The sequence below is a fragment of the Leucopleurus acutus genome (genome assembly GCF_964270905.1).
Source record: "Leucopleurus acutus genome assembly, chromosome: 1".
Classification (NCBI taxonomy): domain Eukaryota; kingdom Metazoa; phylum Chordata; class Mammalia; order Artiodactyla; family Delphinidae; genus Leucopleurus; species Leucopleurus acutus.
The window spans coordinates 144,973,220-145,000,661 of record NC_139142.1 but is presented as its reverse complement, the minus strand read 5'-3'; the positions used below and the strand labels follow the sequence as shown (position 1 = coordinate 145,000,661).

General features: G+C 52.0%; 1 protein-coding gene across 1 annotated transcript in view; it reads left to right on the top strand.

Annotated features, from left to right (window-relative positions):
• The window catches only part of TMEM266 (transmembrane protein 266), a gene marked incomplete at both ends in the record, with an annotated part of 86,526 nt that overhangs the window by 35,245 nt on the left and 23,839 nt on the right, over positions 1 to 27,442 (top strand). The window contains 4 exons of the mRNA XM_082835997.1: positions 4,118 to 4,174; positions 5,597 to 5,735; positions 7,585 to 7,700; positions 21,030 to 21,219. Coding sequence (XP_082692123.1) covers positions 4,118 to 4,174; positions 5,597 to 5,735; positions 7,585 to 7,700; positions 21,030 to 21,219 — 502 coding nt within the window. The remainder of the gene's footprint in view (positions 1 to 4,117; positions 4,175 to 5,596; positions 5,736 to 7,584; positions 7,701 to 21,029; positions 21,220 to 27,442) is intronic.

Genomic DNA, 27,442 nt, shown 5'->3' with positions numbered 1-27,442 from the left:
TGTTTCTGCCTGCATCTCCCAGGGTTCCTAAACCCTAGGAAACTCATCAGGCCTCAATCAGGGAAAGAGGCCGATTCCCCTAAGGGGAGGGGCTCAGGCCTCAGGCGGCAGGAGGCCAGGAGTCCTTGCTGCCACCTGAGCGAGGCAGGGCCTGGAGCAGATGCAGAGGGTCAGGACTTCCCATCCTCCCCTCGTGCTGCCTGAAACCTGAGCCCCTTCCCTTGGGAGAAATGAGGGGAGTCCCTCCTGAGAGCGGGGCTTGCCGAGGGAAAAGATGAGGCCTCTGGGGTGGGAAGGAAGAGGGGCCTGGGGACCAGAAGGTTTACCTGCCCCTCTCAGCCTCAGTTTGTGCATCTGTAAAATGGCACGAGAGCTTGGATTATAGTAAATAATAGATGGTGCCATCTTGGAGATTTTGCCAAGACTCTGGCCTATCTTGATTGTCAGAGCATCCTCATCTCTGGAAGGTGAGACTGGAATGAAGGAGGCTGAAAACCCTTCTTAGTCCCAGGTGGGACAGAGGCAGCTGGAGCTGAGGGTCCAGGTCCCTCAGTCCCACCCCCCTCAAAGCCCTTTGCAAATCTTAGGCGCAGGATTTCAAGGCCGCGGGCCCTGGGGTGGGGGTGGGTGATAAAAATAACCCCTCCTTAGTGTCCTCCTGCAGTTCTGTTAACAAAGCTCTTTCCAACGGAGCTTTGTAGCAGCTGGCTAGCTGAGGCAGGCAGCACGGGGTCACTAGTTCTGCCTTCCTGCAGGCTGACTGAGGGCTTCGGCCGATGTCCCATGGTTAGTAAGGGATAGTCAGAGCCCAAAAGGGGGACCTGACCTTTGACTCCTGATCTAACTCTCTTTCTCCTTCTTGCATCTGGGCACGTGGTCTCCCTGGGTTTACCCAGGGCATTGTCACCTTACACATCCCTGCCGTTCTGTTGGGTACTCCAGGGGAGTTTGTTAAAAAAAAGGCATATTTCTGGGCCCTGCACCCAGAGATCCTGACATCCTGGATCTTCATGAGAGCCCAGGAATCTCCATTTTAAACAGAATCCCCAGATGTTGCTAAAGCAGGGGGTCCTTGCCTGCACATGGAGACACACAGGCCAACAATGGGTTAGTCAGTCTGGGTGAGACCCGTGCTGGGGGCCGTGACGCGGCAGGGCAGCATGGCCAGGTCCTTACCTCCACGGACAGCAAAGGATGCTGCAGGGGAAAAACCCCTGGGTGGAGTGTTTCAGAGCTGGGTTCTCATTCCACCTTTGACCCTGACTCGGAACAGCCAGTTCCAGGCCATTTCCCATCTACAGCGGGAGGCTGGCCCAGGAGCTGTTTCCCAAGCCATCACCACAGCTGCCTTTTGGCTGTTCTGTTTCCATGGGCTGGGCTAGGAAGGAAAGTCTCCCTCACAGGGTGGGTCCCCTGTGGATGGGCCAGCAAGGAGGGAAGGCAAATAGGTGGCCAGTACTCCCGCTGTTCCACTTGCCTACCTGGTACCACCTTGACCCATAAGCCCATGCAACCTCCATCCCTTCCTAGAGCACAGAGGCCCCGCCGGTGCTGTCTGCTGTCTGCTCCTCCCCTCTCTGGGGTTCCTGGCTGGGTTTCAGCCTGGCCAGCTCCCTTCCTCATACCCACACTGACATTTTAGTAAATGCTGCCTTGTTTATAAAGCAGGATGATTCCTTTTAAATGAGGTAACCTAGAGGAGTCAAATTCATAGAGATGGAAAGTAGATGGTGGTTGCCAGGGGCTGTGAGAAGGGGGAGTTGATGGTTAATGGGCACAGAGTTTCAGTTTGCGGTGATGAAAAAGTTCTGGAGGTGGATGGTTGTGATAATTGCACAACAGTGTGAATGTGCGTAATGCCGCGGTTCACTTTTAGAAATGGTTAAAATGGTATAATTCATGTTTGTATATTTGACCACAATTTCCAAAGACAAGCAACAGCGGGGCGGGGAGAAGGGGGTATCACATCCGGACCAGGCCCTGTTCCTCTCTGTGCTAGCCTGGACTTTTTGCTGTGGGAGCCCCAGAATTGGGATTTTGAGGTGGATGTGGCTGGTGTATCATTTCAGAGGAGACAAATACTGAGTTTCAAAGTCAGCACAGTTCGAGGGAGTGAACAGCAGCAAAAGAAACGAGGACAGTATCTGGCGTTCTTATGCAGCTTGAGTACACTACACAGAGTCAGACACCTCTGGGTCCAAAGGCCGACTCACCTCCCAAGGCCTGAGTGACCTTGGGCAGCTTCCTTAACCTCTCTGAGCTTCAGCTTCCCCTTCAGTAAAATGAGAATCATGTGTGAGGAGGGTTGGCCCAGGATCTGCAACCTACTGATATGTACCAGATGGCAAATGTTAGTCTCATAATGAATTGGAAGATTTGTATCTTCTAACTCATCTCTCTAGCAGAAGGGGAAACTGAGGCCCAGAGAGGTTATTTGACTTGCCCAAGGCCACACAACCAGCCGATTACTGAGCTGTGACCTCAAGATATTGGACTCCAACCCAGATCTCTCTGCACCCACTCGAAGCTGTGGTGCAGTTAAGCGAGAGATTGGGAAGCCACGTGGAATGGGCATCAGGCTGCCACATGTCCCTGTGTGTTATCAAACATGGTGACAGAGCTGGCCGCCACCAGCATCCCTCCTTCTCATCTCTTCAGGATAGTCCTTTATGGGGAAGAGGTAAATTTTAGCAGCCAAGCCTTTTTGTGGCTTAAGTGTGGGTAGAGATCCCTAGGCTTTCTACAGCTTTGCCACATTCAGATGGCTGGCCTTGTACTACAGGCATGTGGGAGCAGGGACCTCACCTGGTGTGAATTACTGTGAACTTCTCATCTTGGTTCAAGGAAGGGCCTACGACAATTGTACCAGGGTCATATGAGACCAGCTTTTAAGTATCTTCTTTGGAGAAAGATGTACTCTTGGTGAGGAAACCGCCACAGAAGGCGGAGGCATTGGAGTGAGTTCCTGAGGGCTTTAAGGAATCAGACATGCATGCATTTGTTCATTCATTCACAACTTGTAATCACTCAGTGTCGCTCTATGCCAGGGATTAGGGGTAAAGGAGAGAAATCAGACAGTGTCTCTTGAGCCTGAATTGGGGGATCAGGCAGATAGTCACCACAAGGTAAGATCAAGTCCAAGGGAGGGAGGGTGGTGATTGATGGTCCAAGGCCTATAGGAACACCCAGGAAAGAGGCACTGAGCCTGGGGAGGGTAGAAAAGCTTCATGAAGGTGACATTTGAGCCGTGGCCAGAAGGAGAAGGCCTTTCCAAGAAGAGGAAGGGGAAAAGGCCCTGCTGGTTAGCACACAGGCCAAGATGCTATAACAAGAAAACCAAAAACACATGGACTTAATTAAACAAGGTGGGGTCAGCAGTTAAGGCTTACGTGGTGGCTTGGGGCTAGTGGGGGCCCAGCATGCTTGTTGCCAGCCCTTCCTAACTGAAGACACCTCCCCACCACACCTACACACCCACATTCTAGTCTTTGGGAAGAGGGAAATAGGAGGACGAGCCTAATCCCTTAAAGGTCGCAACCAGGAGGTGGTACACAGAGCTTCTCTCCTTATAAGCCATTGGCCAGAACTTGGTCACATGGCCACTACAGATGCAAGGAAGGCTGGGAAATGTAGTCTTTATCTGGGTGGCCATGGTGAAATTCCAATTATTGTATAAGGAGAGAAGAGAGATTGGGGGTGGGGGGGAAGTCAATGGGGGAGTCAAAGCCACATGCAAAGACAAGGCAAAGGAGAAAGAGCTTGCATGTTTGTTGATTTGCAAGTGGTTTGTGACATGACAGGAGTGCAACAGATGACTGGAGAAGGAGGCAGGGTCCTGCGTATCATTCCAAGGATTCAGAGTGTATGTGTATGTAATGGGAGCATTGAAGGTGCTTAGCCAGGGGCTGGCACAGGCGGTGACGCAGACCTGAGCTAGGGCACTCAAAGCGGGGGTGGAGAGAGTGTGTGGGCTGAGAAACACTTAGGGGATGGTGAAGACTTCTCCCGTTATTGAACAGGAAGCAGAGCCCTTGATTCCGAGCTCTGGAATCCTCTCCGCCGGGAGGAGGGGGGAGGGAGAACAATAACCATAACCTCTTTTCTCACTTCCTCTCAGACTGTTCTTCGGATAGTGGTGCTCGGGATCTGGGATTACATTGAAAACAAAATAGAGGTAAAGACCAATGTCCATCTGCACCCCCCAAGCCAACCATCCTGGAAGCCAGGAAATGTCACTGTCCCATCCATCCCAGGGTGGGAGCCATCAACAAAGGCCATCTCCTTCCCACACTGGACACAGGAGTCTGTTCAGCTGTGCCTTTGGGTGGGTGGGGAGGGGGGTGAACTGAGAAAGTTTCCAGCAAAGGAATGGTCTAAAAAATCTCCTTGACTTTCTGCAAAATTTAAAAAGTTATTCTTTTTTTTTTAACATCTTTATTGGAGTATAATTGCTTTACAATGGTGTGTTAGTTTCTGCTGTATAACAAAGTGAATCAGCTACACATATACATATATCCCCATATCCCCTCCCTCATGTGTCTCCCTCCCACCCTCCCTATCCCACCCCTCTAGGTGGTCACGAACCACGGAGCTGATCTCCCTGTGCTATGCGGCTGCTTCCCACTAGCTATCGGTTTTACATTTGGTGGTGTCTATATGTCCATGCCATAAAAAGTTATTCTTGAATCATTTTGGAAAGCTTTTGAAATGTGTTTTAAAACAAATCCACTCTAAAGTGGCCCCATGATCAGAGAACTGAGTGGGGGAACCATAAAAGTGTTTCTCATAAAAGTGTTTCTGCAGAGCAAACCGGTTGCTTTGTTTTGTATAAAAGCAGGTGGCGTGTGGTGGGTGGAGATGAGGTGCGGGGGAGGCTGGCTGACCCCCAGAGTTTGGTGTGCACAGGACAAGGCAAGGCTGTCAGTGTCTGCTGCCCATTCCTTCCTCACCACCCCATTCCTCACCACACATACTTTTTAGCCTCTTTGGGCCAAATGCTGGGAGCAGACATAGGGGCCTGGCCTGTGGAAGTCTCAGACCAGGCCAGGCTGGAACAGGCAGATGGAAGGTCAAGGCCCAGAGCTGAAGCGCAGGCTGGGTCCCCTTCTCTCCGAGCTTTGCCTCCACGCAGGGTTAGAGACTCAACACCAGCACCAGATGCAGATGAGATGTGGGCTCTAGGCTGTTGCTTCCCAGGGGTAAGGGGCCTGCCTTCAGCCTCCACTGCCAGTGAGGGATTCAGTGAGGCCAGCGCAGGAAACCTGCGACATGGGATGCAAGCCCCACCCCGAGAAGGGACAAGATGCTGGAGACGTATGCTTGCAAAAGAAGCTTGGAACAGCCCAAGGCCGTCCGAACCAAGGCTGGCGATGGGCTGAGGTCACTTGGAGGAGAGAGAGGGCTCAGGGGCACGTCTGGGGTGGGAGGTCCCTAAAGACTAAGGAGGGTCACGAGAGGCAGCCAGGGATGGGGGTGAACTTCTGAGGGGGGTGCAGGGGATCACTGGCCAGCACCAGCTGCTTTGCCTGACCTGGTCTCTGGTTCCAGGACATTCAGGAAGTTGGCCCAGGGCACTGAAATCCACCTCCTCTCACAGGTGTTTGATGGGGCTGTGATCATCCTGTCCTTGGCCCCGATGGTGGCGTCCACTGTGGCTAACGGGCCCAGGAGCCCCTGGGATGCCATCAGCCTCATCATCATGCTCCGGATCTGGCGGGTGAAGAGGGTCATCGATGGTGAGTGGCCCGAAAGGGGTGAGTTCAAGGCAGGAAGGATGGTCTCTGGGGCCTCTCATCCCCTTATCGGGGTACCCTCTCCCTGGTCCCCAGCCCCATGTCCCATCCTGTGAACACTGTGGGGTTTGACGTCTTGCCAGGGAGCCCCTAATCCAGAGTCCTCATCAAACTGAGCTGTGATCAGGTCCAGCTTTGTAAGGCCCACGCAGGAAAGGCACTGGGAGATCATCTAGTCCATTCCTCTCATTTCACAGATGGGGAAACTGAAGCCAAGAGGGATGAGGGTCACACAGGAAACCAGCTCTGAGTCAGCAGTGAAGCCCAGGACCCCTGACGCCCACCAGTGTTCCCTTAGCTGTTCAGCTTCCCCCATCTTCACAGGCTCTGCTCTTGGCTCTGTCCCTGAGGGGCTGCCACTGGCTGGGAGCTCATGGGGCCCCGTAATCCAGAGTCCAGGCTCTCTCTCTGGGTCTCAATGTATGTCTTTTATAAGTAGGATCCACTGTGAGTAAGAGAGACTCAGAATAGCAGTGACTAAAACAAAACAGAAGCTTATTTCTCCCACATGAAAGCCTGGGCCAGTAAGGTAGGCAGTCCAGGGCCAATAAGGAGCTTCTGAAGTCATGATTCCAGGTGCCTCTTGTATTGTTGCTTTGCTGCACATAGCCTACTTTCCAAAGTCACCCTCATGGTTCAAGATGGCTGCTTCAGTGCCTGCCATCACATCCTCATTTCAGCCAATAGGAAGAAGGAAGGGAGGAAGAAGATAAAGAAGCAAAAGGAAAGCCCCAGCTGCCTTTTCTTTTTACACATCTTTATTGAGATATAGTTCACACACTGTAAAACACACATTTAAAGTACACAATTGAATGCTTTTTAGTATATTCATAGAATTGTGCAAACATCACCAAAATCTAAGTTTGGAGCATTTTTATCACTTCAAAAAGAAACCCATACCCATTAATTAGCAGTCACTCCCCATTCCCCTCCAGCCTTAAGCAACCACTAATCTACTTTCTGTCTGAATAGATTTGCCTCTTCTGGACATTTCATATAAGTGGAATCATTTATGTGGTCTGTTGTGTTTGGCATCTTTCACTTAACAGAATGTTTTCAAGGTTGATCCTTTTTATTGATCCTTTATTCCATTTTATTGTCAAATAGTATTCTATTGTATAGATATACCACATTTTATTTATCCATTTGTCAGTTGATGGACATTTAGTCTGTTTCCACTTTGGGCTGCTGTGGACACTCATGTACAAGTTTTTGTATGGACATATGTTTTCATTTCTCTTAGGTTCCTGGGTATGGAATTACTGGGCCATATGGTCACTCCTTGTTGAATATTTTGAAGAACTCCTGTTTTCCAGAGCAGCTGCCCCATTTTACATTCCCACCAGCCATGTGGGAGGGTTCTAATATTTCCACTTCCTCCTCAACTCCAGGTGCCTTTTAAGGAAGGCTTCTGGAAGCCGCTGTACAACACCTGCACTTGCATCCTGTCATCCAGGATGTAGTCTCATGGCTTCTCACAGCTGCAAAGGAGACTGGAAAATATAGTCCTCATACCAGGCAGCTGTGCACACAGCCAAAATTAAGGGTTCTTCTATCACTATGGAAAAGGAAAAAAAAAAAAAAACGGTATCTTAGTCGTGATGGGTTAGGGTTCTAGCCCTCTTATAGTTTCTGGGTGCTGTTGGGTACCTGACACCACCGCCCCCACCCCAGTTCTTCCAGGAACCACACCTGGGCCTGAGCCTGCTGCTGGCTGGATGCTGGGACCAGCCCCTCCCCCACCAAGCCCTGCCGCTGCCAAGCTGTTCACGGGACTGTCTCTGTTTTCCAGCCTACGTCCTGCCTGTGAAGGTGGAGATGGAGATGGTCATCCAGCAGTACGAGAAGGCCAAGGTCATCCAGGACGAACAGCTGGAGAGACTGACGCAGATCTGTCAGGAGCAAGGGGTAACGCGTGGCCACTCAGTTCTGCCCAGTTCCGTCCAGGGCTGAGGACCCTAGTGGTTTCTAAAGTCCCCTAGGGTGCCAGAGCTGCAGGTGCCCTGCGGTCAGTGACCTCCTCCAGCCCCTTCACAGACACATGGGAACCTGAGGCCCAGAGTGGGGAGACGCGTCTCTAAGGTCACTCATGCCCAGCCCAGCCCAGCCAGGCCCGGACTCCGCCCTGGCTCTAAGGCCAGGCTTCTTTTCATCTCTCCGTGGTGACCAGTCAGCTCTCCAACCTGAACCGGCTGAGTCGTCCCCTCAGTTATCAGGGTCTTCTGGTCACGGCGGTCTCTGAAGCAGGGGTCGGATTCTGTGTACAGAGGTTGCTGGGCACCACTGTGGGCCAGTTGCCACCCAGGACCCCCAGACACACTAGAGAGCCTTCAGCAGTGCCCTCTGCCCTCTAGGAACCCTGGCAAAGACTCAGAGACAGGGATGGGCCCTCCAAGGCTGTGCTGGGCAGAGCCAGGGGGCCAGGCAACCGGGGCTCGGAGAGGGTCTGTCTGGGAATCCAGAGGCTTCTCTCAAGGTCCAGCCCCCCAGTCCTCTGCTCCCTCCCCCAGGACTTCAACCAAGTCACACACTTCTTTGCCCTCACTTCTTTCCTCCCTAAGATGAGGGGACCGCTCCCATGTGAGTGGGACAGACAGCCCCTTCTATAGGAGTTTAGGGGAGGGGACTGGGGCGCTCAGGAGGTCGGAGGACAGCAGGGCCCTGCAGCAAGGCTGCAAAGCGCTGTAGAAACATAGCCTCAAGTGCAGGGAATGTTCTGGTACCAGCCGTGCAGGGTGGGAATGCCACAGAGCGATGAGCTCGTAAGGTGGTGGGAACGTGTGTGGGAGGATGGGCCCCAGCCCCGAAGCCCTCGCTGTCGGCCTCCAAGGGTCCTGGGCACTCACTTCCACGGGCCGTGCTTGTTCGCACCCGGAGCTGCTTCTCCCACTAAGCTGGATGCTCCCCTAGGGCAGGCTTCGTCCAACTCGTGTTTGTCCCCAGGCAAGCACCCCATACGTGTGGGTCTCCTGGCTCCCCAGCCCCAGGCTCTCGTGGCTGGAGAAGGCACTGGAGCGGGTGGGGAGTGTGTGGAATTACCCCACAGGAACACGCAGGCCACGTCTTCCAAGTCATCCCCTTGGAATGTCTGTCCGGGAACGTTTATCTCTTTATCTACTTGGGGAACACCACGGCCTTTCACTTCAGCACAAAACGCTTATGAGTGACAAGAGGGGCCATCAGGGGGCACAGTCCCCAGGGGCACATTGTCCATGGGGTCCCTGGAGTGGGGCCGTCTAGGCTGGGAAGAAGAATGCTGCTCCGGTCCCGAAGCAGTTGGCATCAGCTTCGTGCTTACCCGTGCATCTGGTCAGCCAGGAGTGTGCACAGGACAGGCCCCTGCCCTCAGGAGGCTCTGGGTGACTCGGGGCATTTAGCAGGCCCGTGTAATGCATGCTTCAGCAGGGACATGTCGGGAGCTCTCGGTGGGGTGGACGGGTTTCCAGAGGCGCTGACATTGAGCCACGGACCCCTGGCGAAGGGTGCCAGGTAGAGGGGACAGGTGAGGCACGAGAGTGGGCATTGTGCTGGGGGGATCAAGGCTGTTCAGGGTGTGAGCAGAGGCGGGGAGTGGGGGGATTTGGAGGCAGGCTTGGGGAGGGCTGCAGGGCTGACCAGGGAGTTTGGGCTTCATCCAATTGGGAGGGAAGAAGCCTGGAGTGTTGGAAGCAGGGCCGGGGGGATTTGCTCAGATTTGAGTTTTTGGTGTATCTTTCTGGTAGCCTTTGAAGGACGGATGGGAGAGGCAGGAGTGGAGACAGGAAGCCCGGTAGAGGCGGCAGAACCACCAAGGGGAACGCGGCCTGGGCTTGGGGCAGAGGGAGGTGGAGGGGTCAGGGAGAGGACAGCTCAAGTGTCATCCAGGACCCGGCCAGAGCGTGGTCAGGCAGCTCTCAGTCCGCTGTCTAATAGGAAAATGAATGCTCTGCTTCGTTGCATTTGGCCACGTGAAAGACACAGACGCAGCGCCGCATCTGCCCTCCATAAATGCATGGCCACGTTAACAGCCCACGTGCTACATGGCTGATGGCAGGCCACCCCTCCTGGTTTCCACTGTGACCCCGTCCTGAGCCCCCGGGGACCCCACATTCCTGCCGTCCCGGTTCACGTCACCCTCTATATGTGGCCTCCTTCCCAGGGATCTGGGCCAGAGGGAGACTCCCTTGGATTCTGCACAGGAAAGAGCCAATAAATAAAGACAGATTCCCTCTACGTAGTGACATCTGGAAAAGAGATAAACAGAAACAAACCATTTTAATTTAAAAAACACCTGAAGCCTGTCATCTTAGTTAAGACAGCAAAAAAGGGCCAGATGGGCTGGAATCCCAGCAGGCTGCCAGGGAGGCGGGAGGGGCTGGCCAGAGCCACACGCTGGGTCACTGGGTTCTGCAGAGAAACCACGAACGCTGCTCTCCCAGAGCCGTGCCCGCTCCACAGGGTGGAGCAAATAGACACCTCATTTTCAGCTGGATTTTAAGACCAGACTTGGGACCTGACTGAGCAAAAAATGCCCTTAAAGAAATGTGAATGCTGGCTCGTGGAACGTCAGGGATGGCTAGGCCCTTTGAGAGAATAGTGCCTGGAATGGTTAGGATGTTAGGGACAGACCTGAGTGCAAAGCCATCTTGGCTACTTGTGGCTTTGGGCACCAAGGGGACCTCTGTGGACCTTGGTTTTCCTAATCTGAAAAATGGGGATAATAATACAATCCTTGAAGGATGGTTGTGCGATTGCTTAGCCTAAAGCCTGGCACGTGATAAATGGTGACTCTATGGGAACTAACCACCCATTTCTCCACGTACACCCATTTTACAGATAAGAAAATTGAGAAGTGGTGACTTGCCCAAGAGCACAGAGCTAAGAGAGGGCTTTTAGAGTCAGGAGTGGATCCAGGTGTCCTATCTGTGAAAGGTGTTCTTCCCCAGCCCACCTTGCTAATGTTCTATGATATTTTTATACCCATGTCACTTCTCAGGGCTCGGTGAAAACATTGATTAGACTGTGCACCAGGGTGTCTTTAAACCACTGCCTGAGGACAACTCTTCTCTTGCAGGCACAAACCTGGCTGCCCTCAGCTGCCTCAGTAGCATTTCCAAAGAGTCTCTTGCTGCTGCCCTCACTCCCACCCCACCCAACCCCATTCCAGGTCATTCTGTTCATCTGTGTCACAAACTCTTGCGCTCTCTCTCTCTCTCTCTCTCCCAGCAGGAATTCTTAGGGCTTAATGAAGCAATTTCCAAACTGAATTTGTGTATGCTACCTAAGAAATTGAAATGTACCCAAAATTCCAATGAAGTGTGTAGAATCTCAATTTAAACAAAACACTCACTTTGCGTTCACCTTGCTCTCTCCCTGGCATGTATTTGTAAAACTGTTTGCCAACACTTCACTCATCTTAGCTCTTTTTAAAAATAAACTTTATTTTTTAGGACAGTTTTAGATTTATAGGAAAATTGTGGTGATAGTACAGAGTTCCCATATACCCTGTACCCCTTTCCCCCATTATTAACATCTTACATTATTATCATACATTTGTTACAATTAATGAACCAATATTGATATGTTATTATCAAGGCCCACACATTGTTCAGATTTCCTTAGTTTTTATCGAATGTTCTTGATCTGTTCCAGGATCCCATCCAGAACACCACATGACATTGAGTCATCATGTCTCCTTGGGCTCCTCTTGGCTATAAAAGTTCCTCAGACTTGCCTTGTTTGTGATGGCCTTGACAGTTTCGAGGAGTTCTGGTCAGGTATTTTATAGGATGTCTCTCTGTTGGGATTTGACTGATGCTTTTCTCGTGATTAGACTGGAGTTCTGGGTTTTGGGGAGGGAGACAGAGGTCCCGTGCCATTCTCATCCCATCATATCAAAGGTACATACTGTCACTATGACATCACCGTGGATGTTGACGCTGACGTAGTGTTTGTCAGGTCTCTCCGCTGTAAAGTGACTCTTTTTAAATTCATCTTAGCCTTTTTAGAAAGCTTAAATTGCTTCTTACTGTGACCCTGTGGAGACTCTTGGGTGACATGCTTTGCTAGCTTCTTGCATGACTATCTCACGCATTTTATCTTCTGTGCCACATGGCATCTCATTCTTACCACAGGCCACGCCCAAGGTGCCCCAGAACTCCCTTGTGTTATAGATGAGGGGCCCCTGGATTTGGCAGTTGGAGGAATCTGAGGCCAGTTAGGAGATTTGGATGGAACAGGGGTCTCTTACAGCTCATTCTAATCCTTTCCTCCCCCCAGATCACACTGACCTTCTGGTCTTCACAGGGAGACAGGATTCAGTGCTTCCCTCATTCCCTCATCTCTCCTGACTACTGGCTCACCTCATCCTTAGCAGATTCCTACTGGAAAGAGGAGCCCAGAGGGGCCAGGGTTGGGGCGGGGGGAGGGAGGGGGACACTGTTGGTCAGTCTCACCTTTCCCAAGCCCTGGCTGACCTTCTGCAGCCTTCTTCCAGATGGCTCGTTTCTGTGGTGGAAGCAGGTCGCCTCAGACCCCTGCATTCAACAGTCCTTCGACTGGAAGGTCCTTTCACTTTTATTTTGCTCTGTATCTGGATTTTGTTCTCTGCCCGTCCAGCCAGAATTTTCTTAGGCACTCATCTCTCTGGTACACAGATGGATTCCAGAGGTGGGGTGCTAGTTCCTGCCCTTCAGAGAGATGGTATGAACTTTTTGTCTCTTTCTTTGTACTGGCTGCTTCAGAAATCAAAGCTATTTCAGATGCAGTGGTTAAATCAATGCAGTGATATATTCTTCCAACTTGTCTTAAGAAACCACTTCTGAGGTTTCAGTACATCCCTGCCCAGGACCTTCATGCTCTGAAGTCCCCATTGTACTTGCTCTTTGCTCTATAAGCCTTGCAACAACTTTTGGTCCAAAATAATACGATCCAACTCAGCTCATGGTCGAAGTTTGTTTCTCTTCCCTGCTGGGCCCTGTGGGACCAGTTAAGTTCTTCTTCTTCAGCACCATCCAGTGAGACCACTGGCAAAAGACCCAGGGAGGTGGGGCTCAGTCTAGGGTGACTTGAGGCCCAGCAAGGAGGCCAGTGGAACTCTGTGAGCCCCTTAGGTCAGCCTTACACCTGGGGCAGGCGGTGGTCTCTGAAAGAAGAGTCCTGTGCGGGGGCAGCTTGGAGGGTGGAGAGCATCCTCTTACCGTGGGAATCAGCAAGTGGGATTCTAACCTCAGCTCCACCAATAACCCTCTTAACCCCTGGACCTCAGGATCCTCATTGGAAAAATGGAGGAAACAAGGCTTACGTCACAAGGATGCTGTGACTATCAGATTAATTCAAGTAATATATGAAGTCTGGCCCACTGGAGTCTCTCAGTAAATGTTAAAAAAGAGAGAGAACAAAAATAATACTAAATCATTTATATAATGGTGACCATTTACAAATGTGCTGCCACGTGTTTTAGCTCATTTTGACTTTGATGGTCAACGTTGGCAGGCTGGGTATTATTAATCCTTTTATAGATGGAAAGGCTGAGTCTGAGAGAGGCTGCTGCCTGCCCAGTGTCTCACTGTTTGTCATGGAAGGAAGGGCTGGGGTGGAACTCAGAGTTCAGTGTCCGTTTTCCTCCACCCGAAATAGGGCATCCGTACAAGTCACTGTTAGAATGAGTAACACAAACTGCTCCATTAAACAAATCCAGACATCTCCGTGGCCGAACACAAGAGGAGCGTGTTTGTCACCCACACCGCAGCCCAGTGCAATTACTTTGGGGAGGGGGTAAAGGGACACTGTTCCACACAGTCACTCTGGCCTCCAGGCTCTTCCCGTGTCATGGCTCCTTCTTCTTCTAAGTGTTTGGAGTTTTCTCCCTTCAGCCAGGGGATTAAGAAAGGGAGGGTAGAGAATTGTGCATAGATTTTTACTGGCCGGGCCTGAAAGCGGTGACATTGTTTCTGCCCCCATTTCGTGGGAGGACTCAGTTACACAGTCACACCTAAGGCACCAGATGCTGACAAAAGTAGTCTGAGTGGCCAAGGAGAAAACAGTCACCTGCACAGTCACCTAACAGGCTCACGATGTTTCTACCTCCATTCCCCCCTTCCCACTAGCAGGAGGTACCATCACAATGATTAATCCTTCCTGGATGATGCAAGTCTCCCTGGCCTGTTTCCTGAAGAAACAGGACGATAACCTGGACCCTAAGCGATAGGCGTTCCCGCTGGAGGCAGGTGGGGGGCGGTGTCCACTCCACGGTCCTTCGAGGGCCAGCAGCCCCTTCAGCAGGTCACGAGCAGCAGGAAAGGGGTTCTGTCCTGGCTCTGGGGGTGTCGCTAGATGCTGACTCGTTCCAGAGAGCCCCCTCTTTTCTTGCAGAGGCCACAAGCCCCCAGCTCAGCACAATAGTCTTTGTTACCCGGATTATTCAAGATCCCCACTGTGGGAAGTGAATTTTTTTTTTTTTAAACATGGGCAGTGATTTGTAAAACAGCCGATAGCTTTAATGACAAGCCTATTTAGCTGATAAAATTAGCCATCAGAGGAATAATTTATGTTATCCTTTTGCCATAATTTAAATTTATGGCCAACTACCAGTCATCTTCACAGTGGATGGAAAGGGGCCAAGGTCGAATTCAGCTTCACCCTGCTCCTAAATCATTAGTTTGCAACTGTCTCCTGAGTTTTATTGTTACCAACAATGGCGAAACTAATGGAAATAAACATTGGATGCCATCCCAATAGCAGATGGGTTTGAAGGCAGGGCAGTCTGTGCAGACAGCACTAATAGGATGGAAGAAAATTATTGCTATTGCATTAGATACCATTGAGCTTCTGGCCAAAGTGTGCATTGATCAGGCCAAGGCCCTGTCAGTTGTACTTCACAAACCAGACCATTAAAGGCAGAGATGGGCTGGGTGTGCCCCCCCTGCCGCCCCCCCCACCCCCCGCACCGGGGTCTGGCCCCGCCTGGGCATGCATTAAAAGCCCAGCCCAATGGAAGGGGCCTGACTCACTCCAGTAATGCACGCTGAGGGCTTCCCTGTGGATCCCAGCAGATCTGGTCAGGTTATCTGATTAGAAATACTTAGCTAATAATGTGCATTAAGAAGGGCTGTGACTGCACTTTCCTTCTTCCCAACTCATAGGAGGGTCTTTTTTTCCCCACTGGCCCAGTTTGCCAGTGGAAAATTTGCTTCATTTTATCCTCAAAGCCACCATGCACTTTCTGTCCCAGAGGCCCAGGCTCACGTGAACCTGGAGAGCCTCAGCGCCATGGGTGTTTCTCCTTATCTGTGTTTAGCAGTTTGACTAGAGGGTTTCTAGGTGTGGGAGTTTTGTATTTATCCTCCTTAGGGTTCGGATTTGTGGGTTGGTGTTTTCATTAGATTTGCAAAGTTTTTGGCCATCATTTATTTATTGCTTCTGTCCCATCCTATCAGTCTCCTTCTGGAGCTCTAATTACATATGTTAGACCTTCTGATCATGCCTCACTTTTTCCTTAGACCCTATTCTGTTCCCCCATTCTCTCTCTTTTTTCTTTTTCTGGCTATAACTTTTTAAAAAAAAATTAAATTTATTTATTTATTTTTACTTGTGGCTGCGTTGGGTTTTCGTTGCTGTGCGTGGGCTTTCTCTAGTTGCAGTGAGTTGGGGCTACTCTTCGTTGCGTTGTGTGGGCTTCTCATCGCAGTGGCTTCTCTTGTTGCAGAGCACGGGCTCTAGGCGCACAGGCTCTAGAGTGCAGGCTCAGTAGTTGTGGCACACAGGCTTAGTTGCTCCTCAGCATGTGGGATATTCCCGGACCAGGGATCGATCCAGTGTCCTCTGCATTGGCAGGCAGATTCTTAACCACTGCACCACCAGGGAAATCCCTGGCTGTAACTTTTAGTATTTTTCTATAGACCTATCCTCAAGTTCAACATCCCTATCTTCTACTGTGTCCAGTCTGCTGTTACACCCATCCAACTGAGTGCTCAATTTCAAATATTGTATATTAAGGTCCTAAAAGTTTCATTTGATTCTTTTTCTAGGTTCTATTTCTCCACTGAAATGCTACAACTATTTTGTCCATCTTTTCCCACACTTTTCTCTAACTGCTTTATGATTTGATAATCGATCCCTTTTTCCTGCTTGTTTGCATGAATAGTAATTCTTATTGTACGCTACACATTGTTGATGCATTTTAGAGGTTCTGGGTTATGTTATCTTTCTCTAAAGAGTTGGCTGTCTGACAGTGAGGCATTTCCGTAGGAGCAGGGGATGGCCCTGAAGACAGCACCAAGAATTAACTGGCCCTTTCACTTTGTTCCCTCCCAGTTAGAGTCCCAGAGCCAGCACAGAGCTTGTTATAGACCAGAATTCAGCTGCTCCGTTAGCCTTACTGAACACACAGTGAAACTGAGGCCCAAAGAGGAAAGGAGACTTACCAAAGTCAGAGTGAGGGAGGGGTGATGGGCCGAGAGTTGAGGCTCCTCCTCCAGCCCTGGCTTTTTCCCCACATGGGGGCCCTCCTGCTCTTTCCTGGCCCCCATTACCATGAAGCTCCCCCATATTCTGTTTGAGCTGAGTCACTTCCATCTCTCCCTTAAGGCTTCAAGTTCCCTGACACAGGGTCTGGGGGGCTGGAAGCCAGAGACATGGGTTCTGGGCCCAACTCTGCTCTGATGCACCATGTGGTCCTAGCCTTTACCCCACACTGTCCCCCAGCACAAAAGCCTCCTGCCCATCATGGGGCCTCAGTTCAGCCATCTGACTAAAGAGGCCCTGCTCTCCTAGGGCCCCTTGACAACGCTTCATCAACTGGAGAAGCACATGTGGCCATGTTCAGCATATGGGAATCAGGAACCAGGCTCTGAGGGTCCCAGCTAGAACATCCAGACAGTCCCCTGGGCTGTCACAGCCAGTGACCAGAGCTGAGAGCCATTTAGCCCATCTGCAGTGTCTCCGTAAGGAGTCAGCCGTTCCTTCTCAGGGTGAGGGATCAGAGCATCCAACCACCCCATGCCCTCTGGGTGTGAAGCTTGTAAAAATATGTCCCCAAAGCAGGTTGCCTCCTCCCTCACCCGCATTCCAGTCCATGCCCATGCTGACACTTCTACCTCCTAAACAGTCTTCATCTTCATCTCCACTGTCTCTACCCTAGTCCAGATTCTGGTCATCCCTGGCCTGCACTGCTGCAGCAGCCTCCCAGCTGGTATTCCCATGTCCGCCCTGGCTTACCCCCATCCAGTTCATTCCCCGCTCAGCTGTCAGCACAGTCCTCTCAAGATGCTCGTCTGAATCACCACTCCTCCACCTCCACCCCTCCACCCTTCTGTTCAGAAGATTTCAGTGGTATATTGTTTCTCTTTAAATAAGGGCTGAAGTCCTTAAAATGTCTTACCATGGCTACAAGGCTCTGCCTGGTGTGACCCCTGCTGACCTCCCCCAACACCTCTTACCTCCCGGTCTCTGTCTCCCGGACACACCGTGCCTCTTCTGCCACAAATGTCACCCAGAGCTAGCCCTTAGAACTCTCCTGGGACATTTGTTCCCTGCAGTGCCACAGACAGTGCCTGTCGCTTGGGCCACCCAGGACTCGCTGTGAAGCTGGGAGAGGCAGTTTCATTCCAATACACATAACAGGATTTTAACGTTTCCCTCGCCATGCTTTACCTGACTTCTTAGTGAATAAGTGAATAAAGGAGTGAATGGGGGAACTACCATACACTCGGGTTCATATTTCTAGCCTAAAACGTATTTCAGTGTACATGCCTATGTCTGCGCATGTGGGCTTGGGCAAGCCATGGCCTCTGGCGTCTGGCCTGAATTCCAGTGGGACACTCATGGGCAGCTCTGTATCAATTACAAGTTATCAATAATGCATCTGTTCAGAGTGGCCTAGGAGGCCATTAGCTAGGGCTGCCGGCCCTGATGAGCGGCCTTGGAGAAAGTGGGCTGGGTATGCCCATGGGAAGTTCAGATCATCCTGGGCAGGAGGGGCTCCCAGCCCCAGCAGAGCTAAGGAGGGTTGCCTAATGGGCCCTACGTGACATCTGAGACCTTGCTGCGAGAAGGGTGGCTCGAGCCCTCTCCCCCTGCACAGAAGGCCACTCTATAATAAGCTAGTCTCGCTTTCTCACTTTCTGAGACCAGTGGCCCCATTCGAGTACTGGGTTGTTGAGATCCAGGTCTGAGCCTAGTCTGAGACCAGAGTTAGGGCCCAGTGTGTGATCAGGATGTGGTCTTAGTATGTGACTTGGGTCAGGACTCAATGTGTGACCAAGCTTGGGGCTCAGTGTTGGGGTTCAGGCTTTGCCTCAGCTTTGGGTTAAGGTTGGGGCCCAGTTTGTGGCTGGAGTTAGGGCTCAGCCTGAAACCGCAGGAAAAAGCTGGGCAAAGCTGACTGGTTTCACACATTGATTTATTGATTCATTCAGCAGTATTTACCGAGTCCCTTCTGTGTACCAAGCAACAAAACAGGCAAGATCCCTGATCTTACAGAGATTATATTCTATATTCTATTCTTATATAGATTATATTCTATATCCCTGCGCTTACAGAGCGGTGAGGGTGGCAGTGGTGTGCTGGAGCTCCCACTGACTCGTGAGAGCCAGCTGTGCACATTTCTTCACAATTCTGCATGACATCATGTTGGTAGTTTGCAATTGGCCATGGTGGGAGTATTTATACCAGAGATTAGCATGTACTATAAATCAGGCCTCTTTTTTTCTATACCAGCACACTACTGCAGCTGAAGTGACCGACCACACGTGTTTATCTGATCTCCTTCCCCAAACTCCACCGAGATGATAGTAAAGAAAAAAATCATAAACACGTAAGAATTAAGAAACTCTCTTTAAGTCCTGTCCATCAGGACAAAGAGGATACAGATTTCAGTGGATTTAGGGAAATGGGGAGTGATTTAGCAGAGTGGAGAATCTATAACTATAGTGTCTAAACAGGCGGATAGTGAGGGAAATGGGCTAATTCCCCCCTCAGTACCCTTTAGAGTTTGGGAGGAATGGGGTGAATGTGAAGCTGACCACAGGGGAGAGGGGTTGGCTAGAAGTCTGTACACATAATATTTGAACCCTCCGTGTCCCCTCCCAAGTTCTGCACACTCCCCCATCATACAAGAGGCAAGAGGTTCGTCCTCTGGAGAAATTGAACCAGAGGGCTCTGCAGGTGGGCACTGGGTGAGGCAGAGGCCTGGGGAGAGGTTCAGGGCTGAAAATGAGGATTAGGTGAAAGTCCTTTCATCTAATGGCTGGACCCTCTGCCCCATTTTTCTGCCCTGCTCCCAGCACAGAGGCAGCCAGAGGTGTGTCCTCAAGCAGGAGGCTGAGGAACTCTGGGAAAACCTGAGTGTTCCCAGAGACAAAATTTGTGAACACTGACATTGGGAAGTTGCCCCGATGCCTGGCCACCCTAGTGTTAGTGAATGCTTCAACTGTGTGTTTCACTTTTGTCAAAAGAAAAATAATAAAACGTTAGAATAAACAAAAATATCAGAAGGTGCCAAGCAAAATGTAGAGAATTCGAACAGAGTGATGTGATGGAGTGCCTGGGGGCTGCCTTAGGCCAGGGGTCGGGGAAGGCCTCCACGAGGGGGAGCCAGCCGTGTGATATGGGACCAGAGGTCCCTGGGAAAGGGACCTTTGACCAACACACACTTACTGTGTTTAAGGAATGACGAGAAGGCCTGTGTCACAGCGGGAGGTAAAGGGAGAAAGAATGTGGTGAAGTGAGCCAGGTAAGCAGAGCCAGAACATGCACCTGTTACGTAAGCCAAGGTCTATGGACAAGGTCTATGGACAAGGGGGTGACATGATCTGATCTAGGTTTACGAGAATCCCTCTGACCCCTGTTGGCGAATGGACAGTAGAGGGCTGTAGGGCTGCAATCATCCAGGTGAGAGCTGGCAGTGGAGGTGGAGGGAGGTGGGCAGGCTTGTGGTAGCACTTAGGGAGCTGGACTTGAGGGCAGATTGGATGGCAAGGATAAGGGAAAGTGCGGAAGCAAGGGAGGAGATTGCATTTTTGGGGATACAGCTAAAATGAGATGAAAACACCTGAGGAGCAGGTGTGGGGATAGAGCGAAGTGTCCTGTTTAGACTATGTTGAGTTTGTGACACCTGTGCCCCAATTCTGTGTTGCTGTCAGGTAGGCAGTTGGAGGTTTGATCTGACATTGCAGGGAGGGGCCAGGGCTGGAGATTGGGATCATGGGCAAGTAGGTAATCTCCTAGGTAGGGAGCCCAGGCCCGGGGACTCCCTGGGACTCCTCTACCCGCCTCCCTGCTTCAGGCCTTTGGGGGTTTGACTGGAGGTTGTGGGGTTATGCCAAAGCGATGCAATGTGTGTTTGGAACACTAGGTGGCAGTGAAAGATCTCCTTCCTCCTGAGCCCATGGCCAGGCCCTTCAGTGTCAGACCCAAACTTTGCCTTCACCCAGATGGCCCACGGAGGCCCCCAGAGTGTGAACAGCCGTCTCAGCCACAAAGTCAAGAGGCATCTGGAAGCCTCTCTAGGCAACCTTCCCCAACAAAAACAAAAAATGAAACCAAAATAAAAATGCGTGCAGCTTTTTACAAAGCCTTTATGAAGCCCTCAAGTCCTCAGCTCTGTGGGGTGATAACCCCTGTTTTACAGATAAGAACACATGGCAGTACGCCGCAGGGTGGGAACTAGAGTCCAGTCTAGTCTGGCCAGCCCTCGGAACACCTCCTAGAAGAGGGGATATGGGCGTTGCTGGAAGACAGATGGGTCAGGGGCAGCCTGACCATGGGAGCCCTGACAATGGGCTCCCACCGGCTAGTTACACTGACCCTGAATATTGCGGGGTTTCCCGTCTTCCACTAATCGTCAGTGTGGGACGCCAGAATAAGGCTCTTGGGTGGCACGTTTAGGCAAGTAACCAGAACGAATCCCGTTCCCTGACTCCTCTTCCTCCGATGCTCTTCCCGCAAACCACGGCTGTGTTTCCTCTCACGGCCATCTTGTCTTCACTATGGGGCCAGACTACACAGTATCCGAGGTGAGACACAGGAACGTGTTTTTTATGACTCGGAAAAGCCTCCAGAAACGTCAGAGACTCTTGCGACTAGTGTCGTTGGGAGATTTGTAAGGAACGCCCCCTCCAGCCTTGGGATGCTCAGCCCATTCCTCCCCGCTCCCCCAAGAGCAAAGCGCCCAGACGTCGGGCTCGGGCCGGGTCCACGCCCCCCACCCCACCACGCCCCTGCGCAGCCCACCACCCACCGCCCCGCTCTTTCTTGCAGTTTGAGATCCGGCAGCTGCGGGCGCACCTGGCGCAGCAGGACTTAGACCTGGCGGCCGAGCGCGAGGCGGCGCTGCAGGCCCCTCACGTGCTCAGCCAGCCGCGCAGCCGCTACAAGGTGGTGGAGGCCGGTACGTGGGCCGAGGAGACCGCGGATGAGAGCGTCGTGGAGGAGCTGCAGCCCGTGCAAGGTGAGCCCGCCCGCGGCCTCCCCAGTCCCGTCGTGGGGAGCCCCGTCCCCACCCCTGCCCTAGGGCTCTGTGCACAGCTTCCCGGAGTTGGAGCACGCCTCCTGGCAGGACCGTGCCCCCATCTCGGCCCACGATTGTGGCGGTGGCGGTGGTGGTGACCCTCAGATCAGTGCCCCCGGGACTACCTTTCTGAGCCTCGGAGAAAGCGTTCAGGTAAGCTCCCTTGACCCGACCTCTACATGATCTCAGTGGCGTGTACTCATTTCATGCCTGTGGGCCACTGGCTGCTTTGCGTGCACTATTTCCCCAGTCCTCGCGGTAACCGCCTGCAGGAGGCTTGACTTTCCTACTTTATGGATGAAGGAACTGCGACCCAGAAAAGTTGTCCAAAGGTGCCTCAGTAATAAATGGCAGAGCTAGGCTTCCAGCCAGATGCTTAGGACTTTCCTACTGGACTGCCCAGCCCACTAAGGCCCAGATAGTAAGTTCAGGCCTGGGGCCCAGAACAGCCCAGAACCTATGCTTTGGGGATGGTAGTAAATTGATGGGCAGGTGATGTTGGTGGAAATGGGAGTGCCGGCCATACCCTGGGGCAGAATACTCTGTAGAAGACCGACCAGCTGTGTCACCTTGTAGAGGGGAATTAACCTTTCTGGGTCTTGGTTTTACCAGCTGTCAAATGGGAACAATGCTGAGCTTTTCCCACAGGGTTGTTGTGAGGCTCCAGGAAGCAGGTGAAAGTGGCTTCCAGAATTGCAAAGTAGTCCTGCAAATGTCAGGTGGTATTATTTCGTGATTGGGGGTGAAAGTACCCTCACCTGGTGATGCAGCCATGTCAGGTTTGGGCCTTTGGGAGGTTTGGAGAGACTGTGTTCTCATGGGCTCAGGCCAGGAATCAGCCTCGGCTCAGGGGGCACAGCGGGGGAGATCTGTGGTCTTGCTGGAGCCCCGGGGGAATCCTGGGAGCCTGAACATGAACGCTCACGTCTGAGTCCTCCCTGCCCCAACTTGCACCTGAAAATGTTATCACTAAAATGATGGTTAAGGGATTTCTTCACTTTACCAAGATATTTTTTAAAGTATTGATGTCCCCTAATAATTCAGAATACATTTTTGGGTCCCCATTTTTTACCTAAAGGTAAGGGAACTAAGATTCATCAAACTCCTCCAAGAGAAGCTTTTTACAGTGTGATTTCATTTCGTCCTCACACCTCCTTTCTCTCATACGGAAGAGGAAACTCAGACCCAAAGAGGTCGAGAGAATTTCATGGGGTCACACAAAAGAAATGGAGGTGCTGGGCTTGGAACCGAGGCTGTGGGATCCTAAACTCCAGCTTGATGTGGGGCCCGCTTTGCCTTGGCGTGCTGAGTGCTCCGTGCCAGGGCAGCGGCAGCCAGCAGGGCTGGGCAGGTTGGGTAGCAGGAAGCCAGAGCTCCAGACTCTGCCACTCCCCGGCTCTGTGATTTGGGGCTTCCGTGTTCCCTTCTGCAAAGTGGACTCATCACTCCAGCTCTGTCTGCCTTACAGGAAGTCTGGGGAACTGATGGATGTGAGAAAGCTCTGTAGGCTGTAAGGCACTGTGAACAGGTTTTGGGGAGCGGGGTGATTGCTATTATGATCTTTTGAGAGACCTTCCAACCTTAGAACTGTAGAATTTGGGGGGTAGGAGGGACTTCTGAGTCCAGCTCTTCAGCTGATACGCTAATCCCATCTATTACACCTGCCAAGAGTTTTACCTTCTTCTAAGAATAGGTACCCCGAACCTCCCAGAGAAGCCCATGCCAACCCAACATCAGATGGCTCTGCCTGTTAGAAAATTCTTCCTCAGGCTGTGCTGAGGTCCGCCCCCGGCACCCACCTCTCCCACATGGACGAAGCTTTTATATATAGGCCTGGTGGGTGCCCTCCCAGCTGAGATATCCTTTCGGAGACTGGCCTCTGAGTGTTTTCTCCTCCAGAGACTGTCACCTGCATTCCCACAACCAGTCCTCAGGGGACAAGCTCTCCAAGTTCTTGCTATTCTGCCCCTCCCTGAGCATCCCAATGTTTCAGTCACGCAGTTCTTGGGGAGCTGCAAGACCAGGGCAGAGCGTCGAGGGGCCACCCCTGCCTTTTTTCTGGACCCAAGATCCCTGTGACAAGGCCAGAAAACTCCTGAGCCTTGTGGTGGCTGCCTGGCCTGAGCTCACAGGTGACCCAGACCCACACGGCTCTGTCGAGCCCTGTGTCCCTGCAGCCCATCCTTGGGCAGCGCACTTTCTGTACCCCCATGTGGATTTTGACATTCATTTGTGTTCAGCTGGAGCTTGTTTGATTCCTGCCTTTACTCCGGGTTTCTAGGACTTTGTAGATCCTGACTCGTCACCAGTTCCTTCCGGTTTTACTGCCTACATATATCGTGAAACATTCCCCTTTTCCATGTGCATTGTTCAGCCTTCCTTATCTCTGGACCTCGGCTGGCTCCCTGACCTCAGCCCCCATAGGTGCCCTCTTCAGTCCTTTGTCCCCCCCTACACACACACAGTCATCTTTCATAAATCCTTCATGTCACTCCCTGAGTTAACACCTTGGCTGGTATCTCCTAGGGCTGCCGAAACAAAGTACTGCAAACTGGGTGGCTTAAACAACAGAAGTTTACTGTCTCACAGTTCTGGAGGCTGGAAGTCTGAGATTAAGGTCTTGGTAGGGTTGGTTCCTTCTGAGGGCTGTGAGGGAGCATCTGTTTCAGGCCTCTCCCCCGGCTTCTGGTGCTTTGCTGCTAATCCTTGGCATTCCTTAGCTTGTAGAAGCGTCACTCTGACCTCTGCCTTCTCTTCACATGGTGTTCTCCCTCAGTGTGTGTCTGTGTCCAGATTTCCCTTTTCATAAGGACCTTAGTCATGTTGGGTCTGGGGCCCATCCTACTCCAGTATGATCTCATCTTTTTTTTTTTTTTTTAATACATTTATTTATTTTTGGCTGCATTGGGTCTTCGTTGCTGCGCACGGGCTTTCTCTAGTTGTGGCGAGCAGGGGCTACTCTTCCTTGTGGTGCACGGGCTTCTCATTGCAGTGGCTTCTCTTGTTGCGGAGCATGGGCTCTAGGCGTGCGGGCTTCAGTAATTGTGACTCGTGGGCTCTAGAGCGCAGGCTCAGTAGTTGTCGCGCACGGGCTTAGTTGCTCTGCAGCATGTGGGATCTTCCTGGACCAGGGCTCAAACCCGTGTCCCCTGCATTGGCAGGCGGATCCTTTTTTAAAAAATTTATTAATTTATTTTTGGCTGTGTTGCATCTTCGTTTCTGTGCGAGGGCTTTCTCTAGTTGCAGTGAGCAGGGGCCACTCTTCATCACGGTGCGTGGGCCTCTCACTGTCGCAGCCTCTCTTGTTGCGGAGCACAGGCTCCAGACATGCAGGCGCAGTAGTTGTGGCTCACGGGCCTAGTTGCTCCGCGGCATGTGGGAACTTCCCAGACCAGGGCTCGAACCCGTGTCCCCTGCATTGGCAGGCAGATTCTCAACCATTGTGCCACCAGGGAAGCCCAGAAGGTGGATTCTTAACCACTCTGCCACCAGGGAAGTCCAGCCTCATCTTAACTAATTATATATGCAACAATCACATTTCCAAATTAGGAAATCACAGTCTGAGGTACTGGGGGTTAGGATTTCAACATATGACTTTGGGGGGGAGGACGCAATGACTCAACTCATAACAGGTGGCATATAAAACCCTTGATGGTCTTGTCCCAGGCTGGCCACTCCCCCGACCCCCACCATCTCATTTCCTTCCAGTCTGCACTCTGTCTTCACTTGCACTCTAGCTGAGTGAAACATCTTTGCGTTTGGGAAGTGTTCTGCGCAGTAGTAAGTCTCTGAGCCTTTCCACATGTTGTTCACTGGCAGGACAGGCCTGCCTGCCAAACTTCTTTAAACATCCTTAAAACCCGTCCCAGAGTGAGCTCCCAGTCACCACGCCCTTCTCTTGAGACCTTATACGATCTCCCACTAGGCCCCAAGTGTGCCAGGTCGGTCCCACACTTTATCTTCGGGGCCCACTGCGCCTGGCCCTCAGCAGGCTCCCCTTAAAGTCTGTTGCATGGAATGTAATCTGCAAGCCCATAACTGATCGAAGAACAAAATAAGGCTTGTGGACATCACTTGTTTCCCTTGGGTCCTGCAATCCTGGGTTTTCTCTCGGAGCTCGGGGGCATCTGGCAATAGCCCACTCCAAAAACCCCACTCCTGGCTTTCAGCTCCCCATGCTGGTGCTTGTGGAATCCAGAATAAAAGAATATAATATAACAAGAATAGAAGTATCTTCTTTTTGAAAGTTCTCCTGGAAGTCAGTGGCAGCTGTTGCCCACTTTGTCTTGCTTTCCAAGGATGCGAAGAGCAGGTTTACAGCCTCCTGGTCCATCACAGGACCTTCCTCCTGATGGAGCAGAGGGGGCTGGAGCAGCCTCTTCCTCGCTCTCCCTAGCGGTCAGACTCCTTGCCCTGCCCATGGCAGCTGCTCACCTGATGCTTGAGCCTGCCCGGTGCTGTTCTGTCTTCAGCTGAGCCCACCTTGAAACACCTGAGCTCAGCTGAGCACCTCCAGTACAGCCACACATTCTGCAGCACCTCTCTGTCTCTCTCATCAGGAGACTGAGCTCTTGAGATAACAGCATGGCCGTTGCTATCCCCCAGCCAATGACCTCCAGACCCTGGACACCTGATGCCACATTTGGATTCACAGGGAGTCAAGATCGGGGGTCAGAGAGTCTGCAAACAAACAAAGCCTTTAAAATAATCCCACACATTCTAGTGCTGTGAAGCTTTGAGTGCCTCCCTCTCTACCCTGTTCCTCCTCTCTCTGCAGTCCCCATAGTGGGCAAATTCCAGGAGGAAGTGGAGGGACACAGAATAAGAAGGGAGAAAGTGACTGGCTGCATGTGCCAGCTAGGGTGTTATGGGGTCTGTGCTGACCCTCCCGGAAACTAGAGGCATGTCTGAACGAGGCACTCAGGCCTCCCATAGAGGTGGCAAACGTGCACCCCTGGGAGCAGTTACAAATGCCCTTCCCATCTAGTCCTGGAATCCCACCCCTGTTCTCCTTTATCTCCTCTGTGACACCCCCTACCTCCCAGCTCTCTAGATGCACACCTGCCTGCCCCAGCCCACTCAGTAGAGCACAGCGCATTCCTGGTCTGCCACTTGATGGCCAACCCCCAGAGCTGTCAATAGAAAAGGCAGTGCCTCTGAGGCAGAGGGCAGAAGCCTGGGGGGCTAGCAAGTGGCATGCGTGATTCACAGCCTCAGATGGGCCAGAGAAACAGGGCACCCCAGCTGATCTCTCTTTGACCAGGAGCTGTGTCCAGGGAGGGATTTCCACGTCATTAGAAATTATGGCTAGACAGGCTAGGGGCGCTCTGGGCCACGCTGGAGACGGAGAAAGGTCAACGTTCATTGCTCACCATGACCTTCAGGCCAGCGAGGGCCCTGAAGCTCACCATATCACACTAGTACACAGACCATCTGGGGATTAACCTGCAGACAACAGCGATAAGTCTCAGGACCCTTGGGCAAGGGCCTTGCTCCAGGGGGGGATGGCAGCCCAGGAGGGCGGGAGTGCCATCCTCAGCCCGGGCAGAAGTGGCTCCTGCAGTCTCAACAGTTGCCAGCAGGTCACAGTCAGACTAATGCCGACCAGCTTCTGTTTAAACTTGCTCCAGCACAAATCATTTTTAAAACCCAGGCGGCAAAGTTGCAGGCTTTGGGGCCTGCCAAGTTCACAGTGCCCCTGTGTAGTCATTAATACTTCCCTCCCAAATTTATTAGTCTTGAAGCTCACCCATAACTTCTGAATTACAGCCCCTGGGGGGAGTGCCGCAGCTTCCACCATATATCACAGTGAGCCTCGGTGTCCCCCCGTGCTGCACCAGCGCTCAGAGAAACCCCCCCAGAGGTGCACCAGGCCCGCAGAGCTGGCACCAGTGTTTAACCTTGGGAGAGGAGGGGCCTGTGTGCCAATGGAGGCAAGCCGGGGTTTCTGCCATCACTGGCCTCCTGATGTGTGTGCCTGATGGGGGCCCCTGGGGACCCCGGGGAGCCCCGGAGCTGTAGAACTAGAACTGGGCAGCGAGGCAGCTGACAGGGCAGAGCTGGTGTGGGTGGTACTGAGGGAAGGACGTGGGTTTAAGACTCAGGGCTGGGTTTGAATCTCAACTTGGCCTTGAACAAGTTACTTAAACTCTGAGCAGGTCTG